Source organism: Panthera onca, chromosome D1, assembly GCF_046562875.1.
Source record: "Panthera onca isolate mPanOnc1 chromosome D1, mPanOnc1 haplotype 2, whole genome shotgun sequence".
Taxonomy (NCBI): Eukaryota; Metazoa; Chordata; class Mammalia; order Carnivora; family Felidae; genus Panthera; species Panthera onca.
Genome location: NC_138348.1, coordinates 18,730,708 through 18,744,370, shown reverse-complemented (window position 1 = coordinate 18,744,370; position 13,663 = coordinate 18,730,708). Strand labels below are relative to the sequence as shown.

Genomic DNA, 13,663 nt, shown 5'->3' with positions numbered 1-13,663 from the left:
TCACTCTTACCACTTGTATTCAGTATTGTACTGAAGGTCCTAGGCAGTGGAGAAGGAAAATAAAGACGTAAAAATTGGAAAAGAAAATGTTAACATGTCTTCATTTGGAAATGACATGGTGGTATAATCAGAAAAGCCAAAGTAATCTACAAACTATTGAACTAATAGGTGAATTTAACAAGATTATAGAACACAAATGATTTGGCTCTAAAAAATAGACAGATTGTTACTTTGTCCAATGTTTTCTTGTGGTATAGATGGTAGTCTTTTGTGATCTTCTGTAACCTAGCTAGAAGTAGAATCAAACTATTGATTTTATTATATATATTTCATAATTGTTCACCTTCCTGGATTTTATCCTTACTGTGCAGATTTCTAGCTCATGCTCTTGATTCTTCTAGATATAAAGTCCTATCATCTATAAATAATGATTGCTTTATTTAAGGTCATGAAGTTCATGTTATGGTCTTCACAGAAGAGGACAGTATCAGGAGGATATCTAGGAGAATATAAAAGAAAACTCTACTAACAATTGCCTAAGGAAATTAGGGTTTACAGGTCTCACACTACACTTGATCTTAGCCAAAAGGCCGAGAAGCGATACAGGTCTCACACTAGAAGAAATGCGGAAGGAGCTCATCCAGGACAATTGTAGTGATTCAGTGATGCCGCGAGGGAAGCAGGTTTCTTTCTGTATTTCTGCTCTGTCACCACGTAAGCAGGCTGGCCTTTTCTTTTCAGTTACAGTACATCTGCTTCAATCCCAGCCCGCCATGTTTGCATTCTAGGCAAGCAGGAGAGAGAGGGCCAAGGGAAAAGACCAAAAGGCTTGTAGCAAGACTTTATCTTTTTTATTTAGGAAAGCACACCTTGTTTGCATTGCCGCAGAAAAGTCTGGACTATTTTGTTAGTAAAGATGAGGAGGTAAAGGATGTTGGGAAGGCAACTGTTGTCGATCACAAGGACTAAGTAATCTGGACTGTGAACATTGGGGTAATGGGAAGGGCCCTGCCACTAACTTGTGTGTGTACAGTCTCACTGAGTATTGCTGAGATTTAACAGTTGGGAGTTTTGTTTTATTTGTTTATGAAAAAAATTATTTTGTAGCTGGTTACTTTAGTGATCTTCCTTACTAGTTCTGATAGGTTTTTAGCTGATTCTCTAAGTTTTATGAATAGCCAATCTATGGAAAGCTCTTGGATTTCTTTTCAAATTCCTTTCTTTTTTCTCTTTTCTTATTAATTACTACTTGTTTTCTGAACTTTGTTTCATTCTTTTCCAGATAATCAAATTGGGTGGTTGCTTTATTTTTGAACAGTAATTCTGTGTTTACAAGCAGGGTGAAATTAAATATGAGACTAGAATCAATTGAAATTTAGAAATGTTTGAGGGCTCAGTAGATTTCATGCCTGAGCTTTTTAATAAAAAGTAGCTATGTGTTTTCTCTTTTAAATGGATGAGATATATGATCGGGCTTCTACTTAACATTTAAGGCAAATGTCATGTTTTTTATTTAGTAAAATTATTAGTGGGGAAAGAAAATGTTTTAATATTTCCACAAGCCACAAATCCCCATGGGTTTAAGGATTTTTTCTTTTTTCTTTTTTTTTTTTTTTTTTTGAGAGAGAGAGAGAGAGAACATGCGTATGTGTACGGGAGTGGAGGAGGGGCAGAGGGAGAAGGAAAGAGAGGTAGAGCTTAATTACCCTCCCTGGGAATACAGACAAACATAGTGACTTGCTTCTGACAAATAGAATATGGAATGGGGACAGTAACATTACAGTGGAGAAGCCAGCAGACCCCACCTTAACCAGGTGATCACGGTTCATTTCCCCGTGATAAGTCATGTTGATAGCGTATGTCCCTTGATATGATGTGAGAAGGAGGGCATATCACCTCTGGAGCATCCTCCAAAATCCATAACCTCAGTCTCATGATTAGAAAACATCAGACTGACCCAAATTGAGGGACATTCTACAAAATGCTTGACGAGTACTATTCAAAACTGTCAAGGTCGTGAAAGACCAGGAAAGACTGAGAAACTTTCTCAGATTGGAGGAAACTAAGGAGACATGACAACTAAATGCAGTGAGGCCTCCTGGACTAGATCCTGGAACAGAAAAGGACCTTAAGGGAAAACTGGGGAAATCCATAAAGAAAAAGTCTAGTGAATGGAATTAACTACATGTTAACTTCTTAGTTTTGATCATTGTGCCATGGTGAAGTAACATGGTAACGAAAGGGGAACCTGAGTCAGGGATGTTTGGGAACCCTCTGTACTACCATTGTTTCTTGAGGTCTCAAATTATTTCAGAATAAAGTTAAAAAGAAAGCAGTTACCACTTTGCATGGTAAAGAAACAAAAAAGGGTTTACACCTACCAAAAAACCGCAGAATGACTTCTGATGCTGTTACGTAAACGGATGTCTGTGCTTTTGTGAGCATGACAGACGTGGGTTCCTGTGGTGCTGTGTTCAGGTAATTGAGATGAGGGGACTAGGAAACTTCACTGGATGGTGGAAGAGTGTCCCAGAGGTATTGGACTTTCAGGTGGAGGATGCATCTGGAGAGGGCAAATACAGCAGCTCATGAACAAGGGAGTGAAAAAAACACTCTCCTATTTTATGTTGCAAAGTATCCTAAATGCAATGAAATTAACAGAGTAAGTATTTTAAGTGAAGGAAAAAATGGAGTGCTGATAAATCCTAGGTATATTAATCCTTTTCTTCAGAAATTTTATTTTATTTTTTTATTAAAAAAAATTTTTTTTTTTACGTTTATTTATTTTTGAGACAGAGAGAGACAGAGCATGAACGGGGGAGGTCAGAGAGAGAGGGAGACACAGAATCCGAAACAGGCTCCAGGCTCTGAGCTGTCAGCACAGAGCCCGACGCGGGGCTCGAACTCACGGACCGCGAGATCATGACCTGAGCTGAAGTCGGCTGCCCAACCGACTGAGCCACCCAGGCGCCCCTTAAAATTTTTTTTAATGTTTATTTTTGAGAGAGAGAGACAGAGTGTGAGTGGGGGAGGGGCAGACAGAGAGGGAGACAGAATCCAAAGCAGGCTGCAGGCTCTGAGCTGTCGGCACGATGCGGGGCTCAAACCCATGAACCATGAGATCATGACCTGAGCCAAAGTTGGACACTTAACTAACTGAGCCACTAGGCACCCCAGAAATTTCTTTTTATTTTAAAGAAAGTAAATTCTATTTATTATTGTTTGTTTAATCGTTGAGTGATGGTGTATTACCTGTTTGTGAACTTTCTCTGCTCTAGAAAAACCTTCAGTCCAGGAGAAGTGCCTCTGAGGGGTTTGGCTGATATATATATATATATATGTATATATATATATATATATATATTTTTTTTTTTTTTTTTTTAACATTTATTTATTATTGAGAGACAGAGACAGACCATGAGCAGGGGAGGGGCAGAGAGAGAGGGAGACACAGAATCTGAAGCAGGCTTCAGGCTCCAGGCTCTGAGCTGTCAGCACAGAGCCCAACGCGGGGCTTGAACTCACAAACCGTGAGATCATGACCTGAGCCGAAGTCGGATGCTTAACCGAGTGAGCCACCCAGGCGCCCCGGTTGATATTCTTTTCACGTAACTCTTATGTTTATAAACATAGAGAGTAAGCAAAAGGAATAACAAAAGTACTCCTGCCGACAGTAATTGTCAACTAGAAATCAGGATGCTTGGGTTATCATTTGACATCACCGCTGAGTTTTTAGCTGTCAGGTAGAGACGACCTGAGCCTGTCTCTGCTGCCTCCAGGATGTGACACGGTTGTCCAGGAAGGGCATCAGGCCCCCTGCTCCGGCGCTGTCACCTCTCCTGTAAGGCAGTGAGGGAAAGAACCCGTGTAACCCTGAGCGTGCTGCCCAGGAGGCTTGGGAAAGGCAGGAACGCACGTGGGGTCCATTTTGTCACAGCAAACAAACGAAAAGGAGATAGTGAGCCTTTGGTCCGTGTGTTTGGAAAGGTTTGGAATCCCTTTGGCAGTTCTGAGATTCATCTTCAGACACAGCTTTGAGAAATTAATGTGTGGGGCATGAAAATACCTTGTAGCCCTTCACCGGAAAGGAACGGTTCCGTCGACGTTAGCGCGCTGAGAGAATCTCCCGTGGCTCAGATCTCTTGAATGTCCTGCGTGCTCAGAGGCAGACGTGCTTTCACACCTTTAACGGTACGGCTGTTCCTTCAGCTTTTTGAGGGAGAAGGTGAATGCTTTATTTAATGTTTGGGTTCTCTGAGCTTCTTGAGCCTATGTGTTGTTTTTCATCCATTTTGGAAAATCATTTAAATGAGTACATCTGTTTCCTTGTTTTCCACCCCATCTCCTAGGGCTCCAGTAACTGGCATGACAGAACATTCGATAGCATCCTGCAGTTCTTGGATCTCTGTTTTCTTCCACACCTTTTCTTCTGTGCATTTCAGTTTGGATAATTCTCCATTTTCAAGTTCGCTGTTCTTTCCCCCTCCTGTTTCCAGTGGGCTGATAAGCTGGTTGAAGGAATTCTTCGTTTATACTACATTTTTACTTCTGGCCTTTCATTTGGTCATTTTTGTATAGTTTCCATCTCTCTGTTGAATATTTCCGTCTGTTGACGCAAGTTGTCTCCCTTCTTCCCCAGATTTTGTAACATATTAATTGTAGTTATCTTAAAGTTCTTGTGTAATAATTCCACAGCAGCTTGGTCATCTTTGGTCTGGTTCTGTTGGCAGCTTTATATCACGACAGTGGATTGTTTTCTGGTAAATTTTGATTGGATGATGGATACTGTGTAGTAAAAACACCCTAAAGTAGATGTCATATTCAGAAATGGGCACGAGGCTGACGGGCCTAGTGTGTAACAGGCCGCGTTTGGGTTTTCTGCTGCCTGGCTCGCCTTCACACACCTGGACTTCAGATGTTGCCGGTGGCCAGCCGCTGCCTTGTTCTTGGTGTGGGCCAGTGTACTGAGGTTTTCCTCAGAGTTAGCCTCACCCTCTGCTTTGAGCAGGCCCTGCCTGCCTGTGCCCTCAGTGACGGACTCCCGTTGCTTGTATGTGGTGCTGGGCTAACGGTGGGGACAGTGGGATTCTCCCTCCTCCCGGTCCAGTGGTAGTCTTGAGCAGACACGTTTGCCAGGGTGTTAGAGGTGGGGCTTCTCAGGTTCTGCTCCTCCTCCCTTTGGAAGCCCTATTTTCTTCCGTACCTGGGAGAGGTCTCGGGTTAGAGAGAGTTTCCTACCCCTCCCGTGGGGGCCGAGGCTTCTGCTTTGCCCTCTCCCTCAGTGGTGGTCTGGAGGGAGCTGAAAGGGTTCCTACCCAGCCCCAGTGGCTGGCTGCCTTTCCACACCTGCCCCACAGCCAGTACGTCTGTGATTGTATCTTGAGTATGGGAGGGCTTCCTGCTCGTCCCCCAGCCCTTTAAGGCTTTGCTTTGGAGGAAAAGAAGTCCAGGAAATGGGCAGAGTGTGTGCCTGGGTGCCACTGGGGCGGCCTCTCTTTGATTTCCTTCCCGGCCGCAGTCCTTCTCGGGAACATCCAGCAGGAAAGAGCTTGCAAGGGATTGCTGACTCCCCTTGTGCCTAGAGCTTCCCAGCAGTCCTGCTAGCCAACACTTTTTAAGAATTCGTTAATACTTTAGCTGTTTTCTTTGGTGGCTTTTACTGCAGCATCTCTACCTTCTGTGATCTTCCAAAGCTGGAATAATTTGTCCCATCGTTCCTAGAGGAGCTTGTCACCCTTTGAAATCCGAATTCCCTGATTGCCTTATGACCACAGCCCTCTGACGGGCCTAAAACAGGTTATGATGTTGGTGGGTTATTGGTTGTGTTTTCTCATTGTTATGGTGGAGTCTGTGTTCTTGTGGCTTTCTACCTCTTAAACGGAGGCAAATACTTTATGTTGTGAGCACCCAGTGGATTGGGGGCAGGGGAATAGAGCAGTATCCGGACAAGTTCTGATCCATAGGTACCTGCTGTTGTTGGGTGTTTGGACAGCATTACCACTTGGAATTTGGGACAGAAGCATAACCGGCTGATTTGTTGTTTGTTTTGTGTGCGTGTGGTTTTCATTAGAAAACTCCAGCATACTAGAACGAAGCCATCAACACGGGTCACATTCTGGAGGTTCTGATGAAAAGCACCGTTCAGAGCTGGCTGGTTACTGAGAAGGCACTGAGAGCCATTGTTGTACTTTTGGGGTGAAGATGCTCTTGGACCACTTTGGGGTAATTGAGGGGTTCTTCTACATAAACTTTGCCCAGTTAGCTATCCCGACCACTCCTAGGTAGCAAACTTACATGGCATACTTTAAAAAAAAAATTTTTTTTTTAATGTTTATTTATTTTTGAGAGAGACAGAGCATGAGCAGGCGAGGGGGAGAGGTAGAGAGAGGGAGACACAGAGTCCGAAGCAGGCTCCAGGCACTGAGCTGTCAGCGCAGAGCCTGATGCGAGGCACGAACTCACAAACTGTGAGATCATGACCTGGGCTGAAGTCGGTCATTTAACTGACTGAGCTACCCAGGCGCCCCTACATGGCATAGTTTGAAAACTGTTTATCTCCCTCACGGTCTATACCTAGTCCATATAGTCTACACTAAGCATAATGTGTGGGACGCTGTTAGTCCTGTTTCTGCCTTGATGTCCCAGCTAGGAATGGATTTGCCTTCTTTTCCCTCAAATCCACATCCCTCATGTCTCACCTTTTAAAATTCCGTATACAAGATGTGATCATTCTTATTAAACAATGGCTTGGCACTTACAAGGTTTGGAGATTTCCATGAGGTACCTGTAGTCCCCATGCTGCCTTGGGCCTCTGAGGGTTGGTGCCGGGTGGGTTCAGTCTTCCGGCAAGTGTGTGCCTGCCTCCTCTTTGACAGGCACCGTGCTGAAGGTGGGGACTTCGTGGTGAGCAAAGCCGGATGTGTTCCCTCTCTCCCAGTTTCTGGAGAAGGACCATCTTCTTCCTTGGAAGCTTGGAGGTTAAGCTAGAAGGGACGTGTTAATGGCTGTACTTTTCAGTATAAAGTTCTGTCACTCCCATGTGATGTGTTTTTATTATTTCTGACTCTCTAATATGTTGGATTTCTTCACTGCCTTCAAGAATTGAGATGAGTGGAGTGTGACACTGGGGTCCCGTTCTGTCACTCCTCTTCCCCTCCCTGCGTTCTCACTCCAAAACGGTGTGGAATGCATTCTAATGTAAGTGACAAAGACCCTGAGGGAACAGGACGGGTGGGAGTGTTGAGGACAGAGCCAACAGTTTCCAATTGTCTGTTCTGCACTAGTACCCAGTGAGGAGCTTTGTAAACATCATCGAATCTTTACGGCTTCCTGACCTAGGTGGTATGCTTTCTGTCTTACGGATGCAGAAAAACCGGAGGTTAAGTAACTTGAATTGTGCTCATAGCCATGGCTTTTCAACAGTGCTGCACTGGCTTCCTTTAAACACTGGTTATTGCTCATCCTGGTGGCTTTATGTTACTGAAAATCAAAGCAATTAATGACATTTAGCTGATGTATAAACCGAGGTAGCAATTTTAATTTGATACTTATGATAGTTTTAAGTGGGCCCAATTCCAGATCTGTAGGAACTTTGTGATTCTCAGGATTGGAAGCGTCGTAAGAACTTTGTAGTTCTTATGCTTTGAAATCTGCATGTTTTATAAAATTACGGAGGCATATGTATAATGAAGAAAGGTTAGATGCTTTGTCCGATATTACGTTGGTATGACCAATGCCTCTGTGACTTAACTCTTCCAACTGTGCAGCTCCCACGGCTTAAGTGACTGAGAAATTTGCATAGATGCTGAAGAGACCCTCATTTAACTTTTCGGGTAGTGATAAATGTGGCCCCTGTTTTGGGGGAAAAAAGGAAACCAAAACATAATAAGCATTTGCTTACTGAATGGGAGCATTGCCAGCATAGCTGAAAACTCCTTCCCCTCTGCTGACAAGTGGCTGATACTGAGTCCTGGAGGGGCCATAAATTATAATGCCTTCTAAATGCTACAAGGTGTTACCGAGGTCCTGCAGAAATAATTAAGCCTGAGAAGTTCACTTATCCTCAGGCTGAGACACTTGAGCTATGATTATGTGCAAAGCTTGCTTCCTTTCCGAGTGAACTACAATTTGGTGGACAGGACGAGATGATTTGAGACATCTTAAATTAGAAGCTTTGTCCTATGGTTGTGCCTTTGGCTGGTATGCTAGATGGATTTGTTACCGATCATTGTTTCCTATAAATCCCAAAGGCTACCGTCTCCACTGTGATTGAATGGGAACATAAAGCTTTGGAATGCTTACGTTTGAGTGTGGTTTAATTTGAGTGCGATTTAAAATGAAAGAATACATAATGGACTTGTTGGGGTAGAAAAGGAGGTGAATATTTAAGACGTGTGTGTTTTTGTGTGGGCTCATTGCTTCTTAGTGAATTTTCACACCTTTCAGTTTCTTGAGAAAGGATCGTCTCCTAAAACTTAGTGTGGCTGGTACTCCTTATACTCTAGAACAGGGTGGGAAAAGTCCTGGGCTTGAGTTGTGACTCTACCACTTAACATCTTTGGGTCTTGGTTTCCTCACATGGAAGAGGAAACTGCCACAGATAAGTGACATGCTGGTTATAAACAGCAAATGAGATCGTGCCTACCAAAGTGCTTTGCAGCAGGTCAGACATCCTCACACCTACAAGGAACTCATAGTCTAGCTGGGGAGAGAAAAGCTATCATCTGAAATAACAGGAAGACCATTCTAGAATAGAATATAGCAGAAACAACCTGTAAGGTAACGGCTATAAGTGCTGTGGGATTTCAGGGTAAGGAGAGATTGTTGGTGTTTGGGGTGATCAGTGAAGGTTTCCCAGGGAAGATGGATTCTTTCAGGTCTCATAAAATGTAAATATTTTGACTGGATGATGGGCAGGACAGCAGTAACATGAGTAAGCAGGAATGAAATTGGAGTGAGTAGGGTATATCTAAGCAGCAGTGGCAGGCAGCCAGCCAGCCACGAGGCTGTACCCAGATGGCAGCCTACAGGACAGCATAAGCCAGGTGCCCTTGGTAGCTAAACCTGTGTCAGCTTTTCTTTGAGTAACAGAAATTCTCTTTGTGCGGCTCTGCTTCATTCTTATACTTAGCGGAGGGAGAGAGTAGTCATCATATACTTTCCTTAATTATTGGAGCACTTACTGGGAAACAGAACAAAAGTCAGCAGGTGTAGACTAGAAAGTATCTTTTTCTTCTACCTGTTTTAGTGGTATTTCGAATTTCTCTTGTCCCATTTTCAAATGTCCCCTCTCTTGCAGAACTCCTCATGGCCTCTGATTCCGAGTGGAATCACAAGTCTGAATGAAGCTGGACGGGTCACGTAGACCAGCGTCTTGCTTTCTTGGGGACTGAATCTGAACTCTGCTTGGACGAGAAAACTGTCTTCTTTCAAAAAGCCACATTGGGCTGTGACAGAGTAGCTAGTAGTAGAGTAACCCTCCTCCTAGGAAAAGAAAAAGAAGTATCAAAGCTTATTAAAATAGATAGAGCAACAGTTGAGAGGCACTGGAGAGCCATCAGCACAGTCAGTTCTTGAGGGACTGTGGCTCCTGAAGGAAGGGACTCAACGCTGGGCGGCATGTTCCCTTGAGCTTTTTCCCTGAGGGCACTTTCTAATTCACAGTCTGTACATCTGGAGTCCGAGCAGAAAGCAGCAGCCCCCTAGGGCCGAGAGGTTGGAATTAGGGGTACCCCAAAGTGTCGGGGACATGAAGGACAAAATCCCTGGAAGACGGGAACCGCAGGAAGTAAGCAAAAATTGGGCATGTGGCCTTCCCTTGAAGTGTTTGCCAACTCCTGAGGGGAGCAGAGCAAGACTGTAAGAATCCCTGCAGAAAGAAGCATCTGGGAGCCTGACAAGCTGTGCAAACATCCCAGCCGCCATGTATAGTACTGGTGAGATGGAGCTTGGTATCCCAGGCTGCCAAGATACAGGGGACCTGGTGGACACTCCAGGCTTTACTTGAAGGCCCCAAAGGGCCCCACTACAAGAGAAAGGGAAAGCCAAGAAAAGTTAGCCCTAACAAAAGGTAAAGTCACCCACTGATAGGATTAAAGTGGGCTGACTGCCTTCGCTGTGCCCTCCAGAAGAAATGTTACACTCTTAGGAGGAAGATAATTTGGTACATCCAGAACCGCTACAGTTTTTAATGCAGAATGTTTGGTGTCCAATAAAAAATTAAGAGGTACATTGGAAATGGAAACCAGATGACCAAAACGAAGAGTAAATACAGATAGTAGAAAGAGACCCACAGGTGATTCAGATGTTGGGGTTACCAATCAGGAACTATGCTCAATAAAAGAAGAGAATTGCAACAAAGATATGAAATCTACTTTTTAAAAAGTCGAATGGAAATTCTGTAACTGAAAAACATATGAACTAAATGGAGAAGTGAATATATGGGTATGATAGCAGTATAGACACACACACACACACACACACACACACACACAGGACAGAGGATTATTAGACCAGGAGAAAAAGTAGCAGAAAATACCCAGATTGCAGCACAGAAAAGAGAATAAGAAACCTATGGGGCATGGTGAAGACATTTCTGTCTGTGTATCTGGAGTCCTAGAAGAGAGTGTGATAGAACCAATATTTAAAGAAATATTGGCTAAGGTTTTTCTAAAACTAGTGAAAGACATCGAACCACAGGGTGAAGAAGCTCTAACCTCAGTGGGGTTAATACCATGAGCCACACCTAGGTACATCATAGGCAAACTATTGTAAGCTGAAGACAGAGGGCAAAGTTTTGAAATAACACATGCTCTCAGACTATAGTGCAATCAAAGTAGAAATCAGTAACAGAAAGATAAATAGAAAATCCCAAAATGTTTGGAGATTAAACGGTATACTTCTAAAAAGTTCATTTTTTTTACCTAAACTATAATGAAAATGACATACAATTTTGTAGGAAGCATTTAAAATAATGCGTAGAGGTACATTTATAGCTTTAAATGCATATATTAGAAATGAAGAAAGATTAAAATCAGCAATCTAAACTTCAATCTCAAGCTAAATGCAGGGCGCCTGGGTGGCTCAGCCGGTTGAGCATCTGACTTCGTCTCTGGTCATGATCTCGCAGTCCGTGAGTTCAAGCCCCGCATCGGGCTCTTCTCTGACAGCTCGGAGCCTGAAGCCAGCTTCAGATTCTGTGTCTCCCTCTCTCTCTGTGCCCCTCCCCTGCTTGTGTCCGTGCTCTCTTTCTCTCTCTCTCAAAAATAAATATTTTAGGGGCGCCTGGGTGGCTCAGTGGGTTGAGCATCCGACTTCAGCTCAGGTCATGATCTCACAGCTCGTGAGTTCAAGCCCCACGTCAGGCTCTGTGCTGACAGCTTGGAGCCTGGAGCCTGCTTCAGATTCTGTGCCTCCCTCTCTCTCTGCCCCAACCCACTTGCATTCTGTCTCTCTCCTCTCAAAAATAAATAAACATTTAAAAAAATAAAAAAATTAAAGAAAAAATATTTTTAAAAATTTAAAAAAGAAGCTAAATGCAAGATGAATTAAAGTCCCCCAAAATAGAAGAAAGGGAATAAAAATAATAGCAGACCAGATAGAAAGATAAGAAAAAAGAAGTATGATAAAGAAAATCAGCAAAACCAAACATTGGTTTTTTGAAGAGATTAACAAAGTTGATAAACCTCTGGTAAGAGGAAATGCAAAGAGAAGACACAGATTATCAACATGAGGAATGAAAAGTGGTATATTACTGCAAATTCTACAACACATTGAATGGATTTAGTCCAATAAATTTCACAACTTAGATGAACACATTTCTTGAAAAATACTACTTTTGAAGCCGACACTCATTAAAATACGCATAATCCTGTGTGGATGAAAGAGGACTAATCATGATTTAAAACCTTCACACACCAAAAAACACCTAGCCCAGATGGCTTTTAGGTGAATTCTTCTAAACCTTTCAAGAAAGAAATAATGCCAACCTTGCATTAAATTTCTCGGGGAATAGAAAAAGAAGGAACACTTTCAACATTTTATGAGGCCAGCATAACCTTGGCAGCAAAATCTGACTTAAATGTTCTAACTGTTGACAAAAGAAACCAGGCACAAGAGAATAAGTACTGTTTTGATTCCATTTGTATGAAGTTCAGTAGCAGGCACAATAGAAATCAGGATAATGATTACTCTCGGATGATTGAGAAAGTGCCTGGGAAGCATGAGGGAATCTTCTGGGGTTGCTGAATGTTCTATACCTTTATATGGGTAGTAGTTATAAGAGTATGTACATACCTAAAAAATCATTGAATTGTAAACTTTAAGGTTTGTTCACTTTATCTAAAAAAGAACTATAACTTGTTCTGCTATAATGTGTTGCCATCATCGGACATAGTTTCTCTTATATTCAGATTGAATCCAATGTGCACTTCACTTGCTTACACTGTTTTGACTGAGTTTGACAAACTATTCCAGCACTATTCTGCTGCAGCTGGCTTGAACAGCAGGGAACGTTTGCTGTAGGCTCTTTCCCTTTGGGAATAAAGGAATTACCCAGACCCAGAGGTGGCTGTGATAGAGCATCTAGTTCTTCACTCTGTCTCGCTTGCTTACTTAATTCAGTGTTGTTTTCTTTACAGGCACGGTGGTTCTGGGAAGCGTACTTCCAGTCAATTAAAGCCATTGCCCTGGCCACTCTGCAGATCATCAATGACCGCATATATCCATATGCTGCCCTCTCCTATGAAGAATGGAATGACCCCCCCACTGTGGTGAGTGAATTCCGCTGCTAACCATGTCAGCCATGGTCCAGATGTCAAGATGGGACAAAGAAAGACGTCCTGAGTTTGTAAAGATTATTTAAATTCTAGCTATCTAAGATGAGGCTGTGCTTGGGGTCTGACAAAGTCAGCTTAATTCTGAAATGATAACAAAAGTCAGAAATACAGAAGCAGCAGCTTCTAGTTTGTTTTCAATGTGGTTAGGAAGACGGTGTGCTTATTTATTGCAGAGGTAAATGGGAAGGCCTGGCTCTTGTTGGAAATCAAACGCTTCCCGATGACTTTTGCAGTTGTAGTACGTAGAACTCTTGAAAAGATTCTATAGGCAGTGTAATAATAATAGCTTATATTTTGAATGCTTAGTCTCTGCCAGGGACAGTGCTAAGTGCTTTGCATGGATGATTTCAATCAGCACTGCCATCACTGTGTGAGGAAAATAATCAGCAAAAGCGATCTAGAGACATTATGGATTGCCACAGTCAAAACTTGCTCACGATTGTCCTTTCAAAAGACTGTACCAATTAATACTTCTACCGACAACATTTTGGTTATTTGGGCTCTCCCTGCCTTCTGTAACCCTGAATGCTTGAATCTGTGCTCATCTGCTAGGTAAAAAATGATCTTACATGTGTGTATTTTTCAAGTGGAAGGTTGATATCTCTGTTAGTTTCTCCCAGAATATAAATATAAATCCTATTTGTATTTTGTTGGTCACATGGAATTTTTAGATTGTTTTAGGCATTTATTCATTCAGTAGGTATTTACTGAGTGCCCACTACCTTCTTCCTTCTAAACAGTGTTCTTGGTACTTGAAGTGTATCAGTGAACAAAGCAGAGAAGATCCATGCCTTTGGGGAGTTTACACCGCAATGGGTCTTGTTATC

The 13,663-nt window shown here is 42.7% G+C and overlaps 1 protein-coding gene and 1 non-coding gene across 3 annotated transcripts in view; one reads left to right on the top strand and one right to left on the bottom strand.

The window, feature by feature from the left end:
• The window catches only part of EXT2 (exostosin glycosyltransferase 2), a 144,748-nt gene that overhangs the window by 57,343 nt on the left and 73,742 nt on the right, over positions 1-13,663 (top strand). For both annotated transcript variants that reach the window (XM_060606442.3, XM_060606441.3), the window contains exon 8: positions 12,639-12,770. In XM_060606442.3, the coding sequence (XP_060462425.1) occupies positions 12,639-12,770 (132 nt within the window). The remainder of the gene's footprint in view (positions 1-12,638; positions 12,771-13,663) is intronic.
• Positions 407-602, bottom strand: LOC132662686 (U2 spliceosomal RNA). Its single transcript, XR_009602689.1, has one exon. It is a non-coding gene; the product is annotated as a U2 spliceosomal RNA (small nuclear RNA).